This window comes from Camelus bactrianus, chromosome 9, assembly GCF_048773025.1.
Source record: "Camelus bactrianus isolate YW-2024 breed Bactrian camel chromosome 9, ASM4877302v1, whole genome shotgun sequence".
NCBI classification, from domain to species: Eukaryota; Metazoa; Chordata; class Mammalia; order Artiodactyla; family Camelidae; genus Camelus; species Camelus bactrianus.
In genome coordinates, this window is record NC_133547.1 from 5,767,409 (window position 1) to 5,783,324 (window position 15,916).

General features: G+C 49.5%; 1 protein-coding gene and 1 long non-coding RNA gene across 2 annotated transcripts; one reads left to right on the forward strand and one right to left on the reverse strand.

Annotated features, from left to right (window-relative positions):
* The first annotated feature begins 2,013 nt into the window (after positions 1-2,013).
* On the forward strand, positions 2,014-11,645 carry NAPSA (napsin A aspartic peptidase). Its single transcript, XM_010947017.3, has 9 exons — positions 2,014-2,228; positions 6,149-6,290; positions 6,385-6,508; positions 6,706-6,824; positions 7,220-7,419; positions 8,654-8,776; positions 8,995-9,139; positions 11,039-11,137; positions 11,344-11,645. Exons 1-9 carry the CDS (start codon positions 2,152-2,154, stop codon positions 11,533-11,535), a joined length of 1,221 nt encoding a protein of 406 aa, XP_010945319.3. The 5' UTR covers positions 2,014-2,151; the 3' UTR covers positions 11,536-11,645.
* On the reverse strand, positions 11,592-15,601 carry LOC141578715 (uncharacterized). The gene is made up of 3 exons (XR_012509358.1): positions 15,474-15,601; positions 13,110-13,155; positions 11,592-11,726 (listed from the first exon to the last, which is right to left on the reverse strand). It is a non-coding gene; the product is annotated as an uncharacterized LOC141578715 (long non-coding RNA).
* Positions 15,602-15,916: the final 315 nt, after the last annotated feature.

A 15,916-nucleotide genomic window follows, 5' to 3' on the forward strand; every position in this document is an offset into this window, starting at 1 on the left:
CATGTAGGTATTACTGGATCAAGCACATGGAAAAATATATTTATGGATGATTACTGCAGCATTGTCTATAACGTTGAAAAGTGGAAACAATTTACATAGGGCCTGGGTTCTATAAATTGTGTTACATTTATGCTCTGGGATACTGCGTAGCTGTTTAAAGAATGAGTTATGCTGAGTATAAGGGATGAAGGATACTGATGTCTGCAACTTAGTTGGAAATCAAGAAAATGAGATGGACAGAGGAATGGACACAGCAGCATTTCTAAACCTTGGAACTATTGATATTTGGAACCGGATAATTCTTTGTTGGGGGAGACTGTCTTGTGCACTGTAAGATGCTTAGCAACTTCCTTGGCCACTACCCACTAGATGCCAGTAACACCCTTACCCCAGTTGTGACAACCAAAAATATTTCCAAACAATGCTAAATGTCCCCTGGAGGGAAGAAAGCTCCCCAGTTGAGAACCACTGGGATAAAGAGATGGAGAGTTGCATAGACATGTGATACAGCAAAGATAGCAGAGTTCATGTTAGAATGTATATGGCTGTTCAGTGTACAATTCTTTCAATTTAGCTCTGTGTTTGAAAGTTTTCATAATTGAACATTTGAAAAAAAAAGAATGAGGTAAATCTCTATGCTCTGACTTTAACAGACATGCAAAGACATAAAACTAAGTGATAAAAATTGGACACAAAAGAATTCATGTAATGCATTTTATGTGACATTCAAGGTGAAACTGATCTGTGGTCATAGAAGTCAGGGTATTACCTTTGGGGGACACTGGGGAACAATGAAAGAGAACCTTCTAGAGGGCTGGAAATGTTCTCTTTCTCCATCTAGGTGGTGGTTACTCAGATATATACATATGTAAAAATTCACCAAGCTGAAGTGTTTACAGGTGAAGAATATGATGTCTGCGACTTGTTTGAAGTATATGTAGTAAAAACAAGGGTTTCTGCATGAATAGAGGGCTAGACAGCCAGACAGATGTGCAAAGAAGAAAAGTCAGTGAAATATGTTAATTGTGTCTAGGTGGTGGGTCATGGGGGTTCACTATATAATCCTTTCAACTATATGCTTGAAAATCTTCATAATAATATGTCAGGGAAAATAAAGCCATCGTGCTGTAGACTTACGATGTGTACATTTTACTTTAAGTAATATCTAAGTTTTTATAAGTCTGAGGTATATGGTTAAATGGGAAAAAAATTGCTGATCAAGAAGAAAAATCTGCTTTTATTTACTTTAAAAATATATAGGCTGATATTACATGTAAATCTAAGCTAGAAAAGCAAAAAGATTGAACAGAGCTTCTCAGAAATGCTTGTGGTCCCATGATCCATGGGTTTGTTTTAAAATGCAGATTCTGGGGCCCTTTCTCAGGCCTTTGGAATATATATATATTTAAATATACATATATATTTTGATAGAGGTTGGACCCTGGATTAGGCCCAGAACCTCGTGCATGCTAAGCAGGTGCTCTACCAGGGAGCTACACCCACTTCCCCGGCTGCTCCTTAATGTGTGAGAAACTTAACTTCGGAAGAGAAGGAACAGGCCGAGACACAGAGACACTGCAAACTATTTGTATACTTTTTCAATGGTGGGGGGGCTATGCACGCTTTTTATTTGTGTGTGTGTTTCAGTATTTTCCAAATAAAACCATAAGAGTTGGGGATCCTGACACTCTAGCAGTTCCACTTAAGATGGGACAGAAGGCGTCTAGTCTGACCCTCTTTCCCTTCCCCCAGACCCTTCACAAACGCCCCGCCCATCCTTTCGCTTACCCAAGAAAACCCTTGTGGTTAATGAGTCACAGAAAAATGAAGTGAAAGTTGTAAGTAAAAGCGAGAGTAGCTAAAGAATGGAGGGGGGAGGGGCGCAGGAGACCCTCCACCACCACCACCAAAATTGGGAGTGAGATGCGCTAGTGACCTAGGATAATACTTCAGGCGACCCTACAAAAATACTCCACATGTTCCTCCAAAAATACCACCTGTAACCCACCTGTAGCTCCGGAGTCACCCACCGGAGAGACTTCATGTCCTTGTTGCCTCTGAAACCCAGAGGTGGGCGGTGAACAGGGCGGAGTCTCAGGGGAAAGGAAACGGAGCCGTTGGACACCTAGGTCCACACGCAGGTCCCCAAAGATGTCTCTGCCACCGCTGCTGCTCCTGCTGCTGTCACCGCTGTTGACCTTGGAGCCCGCCGGGGCCACGCTTATCAGGTACTGGGGACCCCCACCACCCCAAATCGTGGGGGTGGGCTCTCTCCCTCTTGCCCTTCAAGTTTGAGGCTCCCCAGTTCAGTGACTCCCAAACCTGGCCCCCCAGGGCCCATGAGTTGTGTCTCCAAATTGGGTTCTCACCTCTGAGGGCTCCATCCTGTTCTCCCCTAAGACTCAAGCCAATTGGGTCCAAGATGCTCTACCCTGGAACCCTTGACTGGGGACTGTCCCAATCTTCTGAGTACACATTTTTGGGAGGACTCTGCTGATCCCAACCTGAGCTTTGATGATCAGATACTGAGATCTCCAGGCATGTGATACCCTTCCTCCAGTAGATCTTGGAGACCCAAGTCTATGACATTTAAATTGAGACTACCCCAGATTTGTATCTTCCAAACTATTTAGGTCTCAAGAAGTCCAGGTTGGGGGACCCCTAGACCCCCCTCACCTCTGGTGCCTCCCCCAATCTCTCCTGTCCTCTCTTCTGTTCTCCCACCCCCTGGAACTCTTGATGGGGGAAAGAGGGCTACTTTTCCAGGAAACATTTTTCTCCACTTCACATTCTTAAGCCTCTTGAAGACTGAGACATGAGGGGTGGCAGCAAAGATGTGGGGAGAGCAGGGCCTCCAGGAGCAACTACAGGCAGGTACAAATATATTACTGCACCTGATGTTTGCTAACCTGGTTTTTGAGCCTAACAAATCATGGCCACTTCTCAAGTCAACACAAAGAGCAGTGATTCTCCGAGTGTTGACTCAAGACCCACAACATCAGCATGAGCAGGACCTGGGAACTCATTAGAAATGCAAATCTTTGGGCTCTGACCCAGGCCTACTCAGTCAGAAATAAACAGTTCTGAATTTTAACTAGCCCTCCAGGTCAGGGATTGGCAAAATACTCAGCTCCAGGGCCAAATCCTGCCAACCACTTGTTTTTGCAAATAAAGTTTAATGGAACTCAGCCACCTTGAATTGTTTACATGTTGCCTATGGCTGCATTTGTGCTGTATTGACAAAATTGAGTCATTGCAATAGGGATGGATGGCCCGCAAAACTTTTACCAAAAACTTTGCCTGCCATCCCTGCTCTAGGTGAATCTGCTTCAAAATCACTCTGAGAAACCACTGGCTTAGAGAGCTACTTTCCGCTTTTTAGTGGTTAATAGATTCCATTCTATGCATGTTCCGTCGCAGAGCTGAGTTGTACCCAGTGTTGGCCATTGGATGGATGCCAGCTTTCAAAATTAGACACATCCTCATAAACACATCCTTGTGCACTTGTCCAATGATCTCCTATAGATGTTGCCAAAGACCCAACCTCTGAACCCCAATAGCCAAATTGAGGCTTGGAGGCAGAGTTTTGGGAGAATCAAAAAAGAACAGCTCTATTGCTTTGCCAGGCAAAGGGGAGTCACAGCAGGCTTGTGCCTTAGAGACTGTGACTCCATCTTGGGTTTGGTGTCCTGAGGTTTTATAGAAAAACAGGATGAAACAGAAAGGTGACAACAATCGGTGTTTTCCAGCGTGTTGTATTCTTCTTAATCTTGATGAATCCACCTGAATCTCATGGAGAAACTCAGGAGGGTCTGTTCATTCTTCTCAGGCTATCAGCCTGTGACCACCTTTCTGGAATACAGCTTCTGGGTTGAAGGAAAAGCTATCTTAGATGAAGAATGTATATGGAGTGGAGAGTATAATGGAAAGGCTGGTGGTTGTTTAGCACAAATGCAGTTGAGCAAGTGAAGCAGATATGGGGGCTTGTCAGAGAAAAGAGAAAAACAAGTTGCAAGAATTTTAAGTCAGAATGAATCAGAAAAAAGCTTTAGCATCAGGGAAGCCATTCTGTTAGTTTCCTACTCTTTCAGAGATGAACTCCTAGAACTGAAACTGAGTTGTGTTGAAACTGAGTTGGGTTAAACATTGTGTACAATTTTAAGGCTCATGAAAGTATTACCAAACTGTCCTCCAGAAAGTTTTTTATCAATCTACGCCTCCTAGACAACAGAGAGTATTGGTAATTCTTTGCCAATCTGCAGGGCAAAAAAAAAAAAGGTCACCCACTCTTGTTATTTGTATTTCTCTGATGACTGTTGGGGTTGAATATCCTCCCCTATGTTTAGAAGTTGTACTGCTTTCAGAGGGAAAGGTATAGCTCAGTGGTAGAGCACTGTGCTAAGCATGCACGAGGTCCTGGGTTCCATCCTCAGTACCTCCATTAAAAAATAATAAATAAATAAACTTAATTACCTCCCACGATCCCCCCAAAATTTTGAAATAATTTAAAAAAATTTAAAAAGTTGTACTGCTGTTGAAAATTACCTGCTTATTTCTTTTGCCAATTTTCCTACTTAATATCAAAGAATTGTGAAGTTAGCTTAGCACAGTTTCACAGCTGCTGGTAGAAGACACAAGACTCCCAGGTCGGAGACAAAAGACAGTTCATTACTCTCAGCAATAGCGGTAGACAGAATATCAGTGTTTGTGTCAATTTTCTGAGCCCCAGTTCCCATAGGGTGAAATAAAGGGGGCCCGGTAATGTCTGCTCAGGAAGTAAGGTGCATTACAGGAGGGGAAGCCTAGGCTTGGGGAACCTGAATCTTTTACAATGGGTCATACACCTGCTTGCCCTTTGCTCGAGAGAGAGACTCTCTCTTCCAAGGCTGTTCACTAAAAAAATCCTTGAAAAGACACTCTGGAAACAGGCAGTCTGTATCTCTGCAGAAACAGAAGAGACCCACGAAGAACTATCTCCCAGCACTGGATTGTTTGTCTTACTCTTACTGATTTATAGACACTCTACATTTTAGAGACATGAGCTCTTTAGCATACAACTTGTAATTATTTCCATAGATTTTTTAATTTTTGGTCTTTTAACTTTATTCACAGCTTGGTGTGCTGGGGAGAGAGAGAGTACAGAAGTTTACATTTTTAGAGTTGGCCTTAATATATCCCGCATGATTTTAAATTTTAAAAATGTATTTATTTATTTCTCTTGTTGAACATTTTTTTAAAATGGAAGTATAGTTGATTTTCAGTGTTGTGCTAATTTCTGGTGTACAGCAAATCCTCCACGATTTCTTTTCCTTTCTTTTTTTCTGGAGGGGGGAGGTAATTAGGTTTATTTATTTCATGGAGGTACTGGGGATTGAACCCAGGACATTGTACATGCTATGCATGCACTCTACCACTGAGCTATATTCTCCCTCCACCCCATGATTTCTGATCTTGGTATCATGCTTAGAAAAGCCATCCTTTCCCTAGAGTTATTTAAACATTTTGCTTCCTTCCAGTGCTCTTACAATTTCACATTGCACATTAAGTGCATTGTACATTTGAAATATCTGGAATCCACTTTAGTGTAAAAAAGCAAAATTAGGATTTGGTTCTTTCATTTTTTTTCTCCCAGTGCAATGGGAGAAGTATGTATAGGTTTCTGCCAAGGCTACTTTTATGTGAGGATCTTTGTAAAACCTTGTGTATGTCCATTCCCTGGGAATGACTTATTTTCCATTCTTTGGAGTGCCTTTTATTGAAATGTCTTCAGGAAAATGTCTGTTTGGTATGGTTTGCTCTTGGAGAGTCTGGGGAAATTTGTCATTGTGTTTTTTTGGTGGGGGGTGGTAATTAGGTTTATTGACTTATTGATTTATTTACTTATTTATTTTAATGGAGGTACTGGGGATTGAACCCAGGGCTTCATGCATGCTAAGCAGGCACTCTACCCCTGAGCTATACCCTCCTTGCTGTCATCATGGTTTGGTAGAGTTTCCCAAAAGATTGCCTTTGTCGGGCTTCTGGTAATGACTGTTATTATAGGGCCATGGAAATGTCCGCACTGTCATTATATCTTATTTGGGAAAGTCTGTTCTAGAGAATCTCCAGAAAGGGTAGATCCTTCACGTTGGTATGTCCTCCCCTATAGGATTCCACTTCGCAGAGTCTACACTGGACTCAGAACCCTGAACCCACTGAGGGGATGGGAGAAGCCAGCAGAGCCCCCCAGTTTGGGGGCCCCATCGCCTGGGGACAAGGCCTTCTTTGTGCCTCTCTCCAACTACATGAACGTGAGTCACAGCCCCACACAGCGACCCCCTCACCCCCCACTTCCTGCCCGCAAGTCAAGCTCTTCACCCACCATCTCTCCTGTTTTGCCGGCAGGCCCAGTATTATGGGCAAATTGGGCTGGGAACACCCCCACAGAACTTCTCTGTCGTCTTTGACACTGGCTCGTCCAATCTCTGGGTCCCGTCCGTGAGATGCCACTTCTTCAGTCTGCCCTGCTGTGAGCTTTCATGAGGGGGAATTAGGCTGAATGGTGGTAAAGGGAGAAGGAGGTGGGGGTGCTGGACCCCGTCTTCCCAGGGTATTTTGAGGCTCTGTTCTTTTTCAACACACCCTTGCAGGTGAGTAGGCCAGACAGCAGGAGGCACTGGGGAGACTCTTCTCCCCCAGTGACACCTCCCTGATCTTCTGACCTAGGGTTCCACCACCGTTTCAACTCCAAAGCCTCCAGCTCCTTCCGGCCCAATGGGACCAAGTTTGCCATTCAATACGGAACTGGGCGCCTAGACGGCATCCTGAGTGAGGACAAGCTGACGGTGCCTGACCTTGGCCCCAGGAAGGCTAGAACCTAGAAGAGCTCTAAGATTATCTGATTTAGGGAGGGGCTGGAGGAGGCGGGGTCTCCTGGGTGAAGTGATGGGACTTCTGAATTGGGAGAGGCAGGACTTCCTGAGGAAGAGGGCGGGGCTTCCCAGGAAGGGGCAGGGCTGGCTGAGGAAGAGGGCGGGGCTTCCCAGGCAGGGGAAGGGCTTCTTGGAGAAAGGGGAAAGGCGCAAAAGCCTCCTTAAGTTACAAGTCAAAGCTTCCTAGGCAGTTGGAGTTGTTTCCATGTGTCCCCAGGCCTGGGATTCATGCCTTATTTGGGGAGATCTCAGAGATATGTCGGTAATATTCTCCCAGAAGTAATTTGCTCCATTTGAATCTACCCCAGATTGGAGGACTCAGAGGTGCATCCGTGATTTTTGGGGAGGCTCTGTGGGAGCCCAGCCTGGTCTTCACTTTTGCCCACTTCGATGGGGTATTGGGCCTCGGTTTTCCTGTTCTGGCTGTAGGAGGAGTTCGGCCCCCACTGGATATACTGGTGGACCAGGGGCTACTGGATAAGCCTGTCTTCTCCTTCTATCTCAACAGGTATTGGGGAAAGGTCTACCTTCCTATGAATCCTAGCCCCAACAAGGAAGTTCCACCCCTCCTTTAGGAAGTCCCACTTTCCACTCAGGAAGTCACTGAGCTATTTGCCATTGAGGAAGTCACCCACCGACACAGGAAGTTCCACCTTCCATTCCGGAAGTCATCTTCCCAATATAAGAAACACCAGAACCCTATTCAGAAGTCACACTCACTAAGCAACACCTTAAGACCAACTAAAGAAACTCACCAATATTTAAAATGACCCGTATTTCCAACTCAAACTAGGTAAACAACAAGGTCCTACTGTATAGCACAGGGAACTATAGTCAATATCATATAATAACCTATAATGGAAAAGAATATGAAAAAATATATATATAAATGTATAACTTAATCACTATGCTGTACTCCAGAAGCTAACACAACATTGTAAATCAACAACACTACAATTAAACAACAACAACAAAAACTCAAACTAGGAAATTCCATGCCCTATCCAATCAAATACTGAATTTATCAATCCCATCTTCACCATAAAGAACCCCAATTTCATCTGAGAACACCCATCAGAAGTCAGGAATTGCCTGCTTGAATCTAAGAAATCCTATCCAGCTTTTAGGAAGCTCAAACTTGCTGTGCTCAGAAAGCCCCAGCACCCAGCCCCCAGCCCTGATCCAGGAAGCCTCCACCTTCCTTCCCGGAGGCCTATCCCCAACAGGCAGGAAATTCTATGCCTTCAGTTTCCCTGATGTCCAAGCCAAGAAGTCCCACCCACCTACTACACTTCCAGGAAGTCCCTGCCCCTCCTTCCCATCACTCTCAGCCAATTGGGAAAGTCTAATTCCTCTGAATTTCAAGACCAGCAATTCAGAAAGTCTCATCATCCACCCAGGGAGCCTCATTACTCATAATCACACCTCCCAAGGCCAATTCAGAAACCCCAGTGCTCCACTTAAATTCCCCCTCAAAGTTCTCCCTTCCACAGCCAAATCAAGAAGTCCCTTGCCCACTTCAAGGAGCCCCCGAAACCCTAAAATCCTAGCCTCCACTGAGAAAGCCCCATTTCTCTTGACTTCTTTCCTTGTTTCCAGTCCCAACATCAGGGCCCTACCTGCATCCCACTACCCCAAGTAGAACCCAGAAACCACCCCATTGACAGGAAGTCCCTTCCTTGGCCACTCCTGGGGCTGCCAGGAGAAATACCCATGACACTGAGAGCTCTCTGCCCCTGCAGGGACCCTGAGGCAGCTGATGGAGGAGAGCTGGTCCTGGGCGGCTCAGACCCAGCTCACTACATCCCACCCCTCACCTTCGTGCTGGTCACGATCCCTGCCTACTGGCAGATCCACATGGAGAGGTGAGGAACCTGGTGTCCCAGGTCTGGGAGGAGTGTTCTAGAGCCTAATGTCCAATATCCTGGAGAGAAGGGAGCTGAGGACCTGGACTCTTAAGTCTGATGGAGGAGGGGCTGGTGGTGGGAGGGGCGGTTGGATTCCTGGGTCTGAGGAAGGAGGGGGCCGGGGGTCTGGCCTCCTAGGATGCTGGCTCTAATGACTGCCTGCTTCCACCTCACAGTGTGAAGGTGGGCACAGGGCTGACTCTTTGTGCCCAGGGCTGTGCTGCCATTCTGGACACAGGCACGTCTCTCATCACGGGACCCACCGAGGAGATCCGGGCTCTGAATAAAGCCATTGGGGGAGTACCCCTGCTGATGGGGGAGGTGAGGACCCCGTGTATGGTGGCTGTGGGCTGGGAAGGCTAATAGGGATTTAATGGTGGACATTGGGCAGGATGCTCTGGCTCGAGGGTGTTAATCAGGTGGCTAGGAGGTATCCCAGGGCAGAATGCACTGGACCTTGGGAGTGACAGGCTGGGGGTTAGTGGGAGGAAGCAAGGACACCTCCCAAGTGTCTATTCTGAGCGACTTGGTGGTTGGGAGGGGATGATGATGCAGGTTTATTCGGGACTGGATGGGAGGGAGAAGCCTACCGATGTCTGGGGAAGGTGTGGAAGTAGCTCAGGAATCCTACTTAGGGGCCATCAGCTTTAGACAGTGATCAGAGCCATGCAGGAAGGGAGCCCTCCTAGGAGAGAGGAGGTCCCCGGAGCAGCCATGGGGGACACCTACCTGGAGTGAAGGGAGAGACAGGGTAGGAGGAGCCAGAGGGCTGGGAGGAGCACCTGCTGAGTGTAGGCTCTCAGAAGACACACACAGTGGCTTTGAGCACACACACAGCACAACAGAAGAGCAGCCCACCCACTCCCAGCTCCTGCAGCCCTGCAATTTCCGGGCAGGGCCTTCCAGGTCCAAATTTCTGCAACTCTACTGCTGTGCTACTTGGTACTTTTCAGAGGGTGGAGAAAACTAAGTTTCTGAGGCTCCGAGTCCAACGCCTGCGGTGTCTGTAGGCTTGTAAGGGGACCATGTAGATCATGGTGGTTACGGGCGTGGGTCGCCCGGGTTGGACTCTACCTCTGCCATTTACTAGCTGTGGCCTTGGACAAGTCACCTAACACTCCTTTGCCTCAGTTTCCTAATCTCTAAAATAGGGTTACTATCATTAGGAGTAACTTTAATCTTGCCAGTATCACTGGTATGTATATTTAATTAAAGCAAACTTTCCCCTACCAAATACTTAAAATAATGATTAAAGCCATTATTTTAAATAAATTAAAATAAAATAAAATAGGGTTACTAAGACTCACCTTTTAGGTATGTTGTGAATCGATTAATCTACTTAAGGTGCTTAGCACAACGCTCTGATGCCTGTCTGTCGTCGCCATGTCATCTCTCCTTTCAAGAGTTATGCACTCTCGATTCAACCTTGTTCTCACCATTCCTTATTTCCCCAACAAGGTAACTGCTATTGGTATTTAAGGAAGATAAATATCTCTGCAGTTATTAATAATATTATATTGTTAGGTATTTGGGAGTGGTGGGAATTGAGGCAAACTGGAAAGCACATGCCCCATCCATCCAAAAAGGGCAATTCTCAGTTACTCAGTTCCAGCCAGGTATTGCCATGGAGGGAAAGCCAGATCTTCTGGTTTGTTGGAGAAACCCTAAAACATTATTTGAAAGCTCTTGGTTTGTAAATAATACTAGCATTTACTAGGTTGTCAGGCAGTCTTTCAAGGTAATTCATTTATTTATCACACAACATCCCTGTGAGGTAGTATCATCTACATCTTCAGAGTGCAAACTGAGGCACAGAGAGGTTCAGTAACTTGCCTAAGATGGCACAGCAGCAGACTCCACAGGATACAACCTGTACCGTCATAGCATACCGCTGGTGATTAATGTTTAAAACATTTTGGGCACAGTATAAGACCAAGAAGAATTAAATACACCTGTGGACTCAATAGGACCAGTTTTCGATTTACAATTAGAGGAAAAGAGGTTTTGATCAAATGGGAGCCTAGAGGAAGTGGCAACAACTCTATAGGAGTGAGGGAAGAGCCAGTAAGGCTAGAGAAGGCAGCAGAGCCGGCCACACAAGGCCCTGAATACCTAGCTACCCCAAATGGACATTATCCTATTGCTCTGGGGATCCTCGGAAAGAAATTGAGTGAGCAGAGTAGGAATCCCTCATCTCCACTTGTTCCTCTTTTCCTTCAGTACCTCATCCAGTGCTCGAAAATTCCAACGCTCCCCCAGGTCTCCTTCCGCCTTGGGGGTGTCTGGTTTAACCTTACGGCTCAGGACTACGTCATTAAGGTAGGTTGCCGTCACAATGAAGTCAGAGCGACGCAAGCCAATGGGGTTTGAGAGGATGGGTCTGGGAGGGAGACGTCACTAGGACCAAGCAGGGGCCACAGAAATATTTCTAGTGCCCGAGGGTAGTGGGCGGGTCGAAGCTTGGCTCCCAGGAAAAAGCAAGGCCCGCGGGCGTAACACCCATGTCTCGTTTTGTCGCCTTGTAGATTGCTCGGGGTGGCGTCCGCCTCTGCTTGTCCGGCTTCCAGGCTCTGGACATGCCTCCGCCTGCAGGGCCCCTCTGGATCCTCGGCGATGTCTTCTTGGGCAGCTACGTGGCCGTCTTCGACCGTGGCGACGGGAAAAGCCGCGCCCGAGTGGGGCTGGCGCGCGCTCGTGTCCGTGGGGTCGAACCGTGAAGCAGTGGGCTCGCGCAGGCGCAGTTCTCGGTTGAAGCCTGTTATGCGCATGCGTACCGGGTGATCGCCGAGGCCCCACTGCTCAGTAAAAATCCACTATCTCCATGGAACCTACTGGGTAGCTCCTTTCTTTCTTTCTTTCTTTCTTTTTTAAGCGCGTGATTTTTGCAGAGAAAAGTTAGTGTCCGGCTCTGTGGAGTTGAGGAAGACGGGAAATTAAAATGTATAACTCCTTTTCTCCAAGGCTCACACTGAAGCGTGGGTCCTATACTACGAAGCCCATGAAGCCCCTCGCCTACACTGCCTCTCTTCAAAGGCACCTGACACCGCAGAGCATCACGGACGTTGTAGTCTAGGCCGTGTTCACGTCCTGTCGGGGGCGGGCGCAGCCACAACACGCGTGGGAGGCGACAGGTCGTGAAGGCGGCGACAGGTCGCGAAGGCAGCGACAGGTGGCAGTAGGGGGTGGCTGAAATCGTAAAGGGTTTTCCAACCCTTGTTCTAAGGGGAGGGGATGCCGTTCCCACAGATTTCATCTCCTGTTCCTCCTCTCTACCCTTGGGATTCCTGGACCCCAGGGCACACCATAAAGGCGGGGCTTGAAGCCCCCGGGTTGTGGGGGCCTGAGCTGTCCCTCCTCCGGCGATGATGTCACTCCCCCCCTCCGCAGCCTCTTGCTGCCCAGAGCTGCCGGGGCTGGGTCACCCCTCCCCCATCGACAGCCCCGAATTCCCCCATTCCTGCCCCGCCTCGACTTGGGGTGAGTACGGGGGAGGGGAAGACGGCTCAGGGTTGGGGGCGGTAAGACAGCCCAAATCCCAGTTTTGGAGGAGGGGGACTCAGGAGACGGGGACTCAAACATACAGCGGAGAGGTACTTGGAGAGTCTGCGGGCCGGGGTTGGGGTGGGGGGGGTGGAACCGAGGATCACAGGCAGGGAGTCCCCATATTTTCAGCTTTAGTGCCTGGGAGGCCGTCTTTCCTGGATTTGGAACTGAAAGGAATTGGGGCGGAGGAACAAGGCAGGGGTCCTAGAAGTCAGGAAGGGGAAGATCCTTCCCCAATTCCAGGGCTTTGGGAAATGGAGGAGGGAGAGTTAGGAGGGGGTGCCGAGGATGAGGGAGGTGAGATTTCAGGGGCTTTCAGGAATTTTATGCCTTGAGGACCTGAGAAAGGATAGATTAAGAAGGAAGAGGAACAGACATTGGCTTCCCCTTTTCTAGTGTCTGTCGCCAAAAATCGAGCTCACTTCCCTGTGGTCTGTTTGTAGAGCTGGGTATCCCTTAACCCAAGCCCTCATCGTGTCTCCAGATGCCTCCCCCATGGGTGGAGAATTCAGGCGCTCAAATCCCCGTATACCTTGGTGGGGTCTGGGGAGGGCCATGTGGGAGTGACGGCATCCAAATTTCCCAGGGCCTGACGAAGTCTGGAACATCCTATTACGCCTTAACCGAGCCTCCTCCCCCTATCCCGTGGTCTCTAATCCCGAGTCTCAATCCATACTGTCCCCTATTCCCATGTCCCCACCGCCCCCCCCATCCCCGCCAGCCCGCACCACCTCCCACACCTTCTGACCTCTGCAAAAACCGCTGATTTGGTAACTTGATCCCGTGCCTGGCTGCTGTCAATGCAGAAGAGAAAAGTAGAGTTGGGGTGGGTGTAGGGGGAGGGTATAAGGGAGAATGGCTGACTTAGGTCCTTACCCTAGCCCATACTGCCAGCCCCCTAGTGCTTATTCAACCCCTGCTCCAGCCTCCACCCCCACCCTCGACTTGCCCAGATGCCTCGCTCAACCCAAGCCCAATTACCCCACCTCAGGTTTCACTGCTTCTGCCTGGGGAAACACCAGAATTCGGGGCGGAGAAGAGTTGGATGCCTCAATTTCTTTTCTCTGCCCTCCTGGGTCCCATTGGGGGCTTGAAGACTGCCCGAGGATACTGGATCAGGAGGCAGTAGGGGAATCTAGTTGCAGGTGGGGAAGTTCGGGAAAACTACCTCTCTGGTCCGCAGGACAGGCCCCACTCTGCAACTCTCTGCAGTGACGCAGCCTCAAGTCCTGGCCAGTATGAGGGTTAGAGAGGGTGATGGGGTGGGAGCCAGAGAGAAAGGGACAAAGATCCAGAGACTGAAGGACAGCGGGACAGAGTCCCAAAGAAGTGGGACCAGAGACTCAGAAAGGGGTCAAAGAGGCACTGGGTGGAGGCGGGATAGAGACCCAGGGAAGGGAAAGAGAGAAGGAAAAAGGACAGAAAGAGAAAAGGCAGTGACAAAGGGGAGAAAACAGCTGGAGGAGGGGAGAAAGACTAGAAGGAGGTGGTCAACAAGAGCGAGGGGGACAGAGACCCAGATGAATGGGCAGAGACCCAGATGGATGGGCAGAGACCCAAAGAGAAGAGGGAACAGACCCTGGGGTTGGGGGTGGGGGAAGTGGAAGACAGAGACACAAAGAAGTGGGACAGACTGAAGGGAACAGAGACCAAGGGAGGTAAATCCAAGAAAAAGGTAAAGAGGCCAAGAGAAAAAGACTGGGAGTGGTGATACGGAGACAGTCGTGGGGAGAGGAGACTGAGGCTCAGAGAGAAGAGCGGCAAGACTCAGAATGAGGGGGACAGACTCAGAGAACAATGGTACAGAGACCCAGAGGGAGTGCAGAGACTTCGAAAGGAGCGGCCAAGGGTCTCAAAGGGGTGAGGGCAGAGACGAGGGGACAAATATTCAGAAAGAGGGGAGAAAAAGAGACTAAGAGACACAGAAACGGGAGAGAGGATGGGTAGGGAGGCGATACCAACCAGCCGCCGCACCTGCAGAGGGAGGCGGCGAACCCGGGACAGTGCGGCGGGGACGCGGGTGGCCCCTGACCCGCCCCCTTCGCTCCCACAGGCACCGCCTTCTCCCGCCGCAGCCACTGGCCCCGCTTCTGCGCCTGCGCCCTAACACCTGCGTCTAAGCCAGCCCAGAGGGCGGGGCCTAACCCTCTCTGGGGCAGTCCTCCTAGCTCTGGCCCTGTCCTCCATTAGCCCCGCCCCAACTCTCCACCTCTGCCCTCCCACCTGGACTCTGACACCTACCCCCGCCCAATTTCCCCTTGGCCCCACCTATTGCCTTAGCCTAGCCTGTTCTCGGTGTTTTGGTTTCTCTCCTCCGCCTCCCTTAGTACACCCTCCTCACCAGTTCTCATCCATTCCTTGCTTGTCCTGCCTTCACTCCGCCGTTATCTAGACCTCATCCCCTTTCCCTCACCAATTGGAAGTTCTCGTCCCCTCCCTAAGGCCCTGATGACCCTTATGGCGCTCTTCCAGGTTCTCTGGCCCCCAAGACTCCCCGTTCTAGGTCCCACCGCTCCATCTAGCCTGGTAGCTTTGTACTTTTTGCAGGTCGCAACTTTTCCTTATCCATTCTCTACACTCTCTTAGTCCCGCCTCGCCTCCGCCTAGCCTTGTTGCTTTCAAGCCCCTTAAAGCCCTGCTCCTCTCTTAGTCTTGCCTTTCCACAGCCCATTCAAGACGTTTCTACCATTCCTAGACCCCACCCACTTCCTTCAGTCCCTCCCCATCCATCCTGACATTCTCCCAGCCCAGCCCCGTCTAATCAGACCAAGCTTGCAGCTCCGACCCCATCCCTTCTTTATCTCGCCCCCTCCCTTAATCCTAGCCAGAAGGTCTCAGGTTTCCAGGCCTCGCTCATCTCCGCCCCCTTCTCACTGGTTCTCAGTCTCTGTTCCCCTTGTCCTGTCCCCTTTCAAATGGCTCTAGCCTAGTGCCATTTCTATCCACTCTCCATTTCCAGTTCCCGCCCCCACGTTCAGTCCCGCCCCCTCACTCTCCCAGCCCGTTTAGGACTGTTTCTAATTTTTGTGGCTCTGCCTCTTCTTAAGATTCACCCCACCGTCCAAGCAATGTTAGGAGCCCAACACAACCGTCTCCATCTATCCTTCTTCACCCGGTACTGCTTGCCGCCTGTTTAGGTCCAGGCCTGCGATCCTCTGTCCAATCCGGACGGCCTCATTGTGGTCCCGCTCCTGCCTCAGCCAGTCACTGACAAGCCCCTTGAAATAGCCTGGACTTGTCCCCTTCCTCCGCCCTCCCCGCTCCTTTTTTCAGTTCAATCAGATTTCCTTCTCATATTTAGCCCCGCCTCCTCTATTCTCCTAGTGCGGCCAATACAGACAAAGTTAGCGGCCGGTCCCGCCTACTTTAACACCTCGATCGGTCCCGCCTCTTCTCTCGGAAAAATCCAATCGGTGTGTTTCATCTGAGACTCCTCCCCGTCCAGCCAGGCGGTGTTGGAGTCCCGGCCCTTCTCCGGGCTTCAGCCCCGCCCCCACTCCCCCCAGGCCAATCATTTCGGCTCCTCCCTCTCTGTGGCCCACGCCCCCTCCCTCC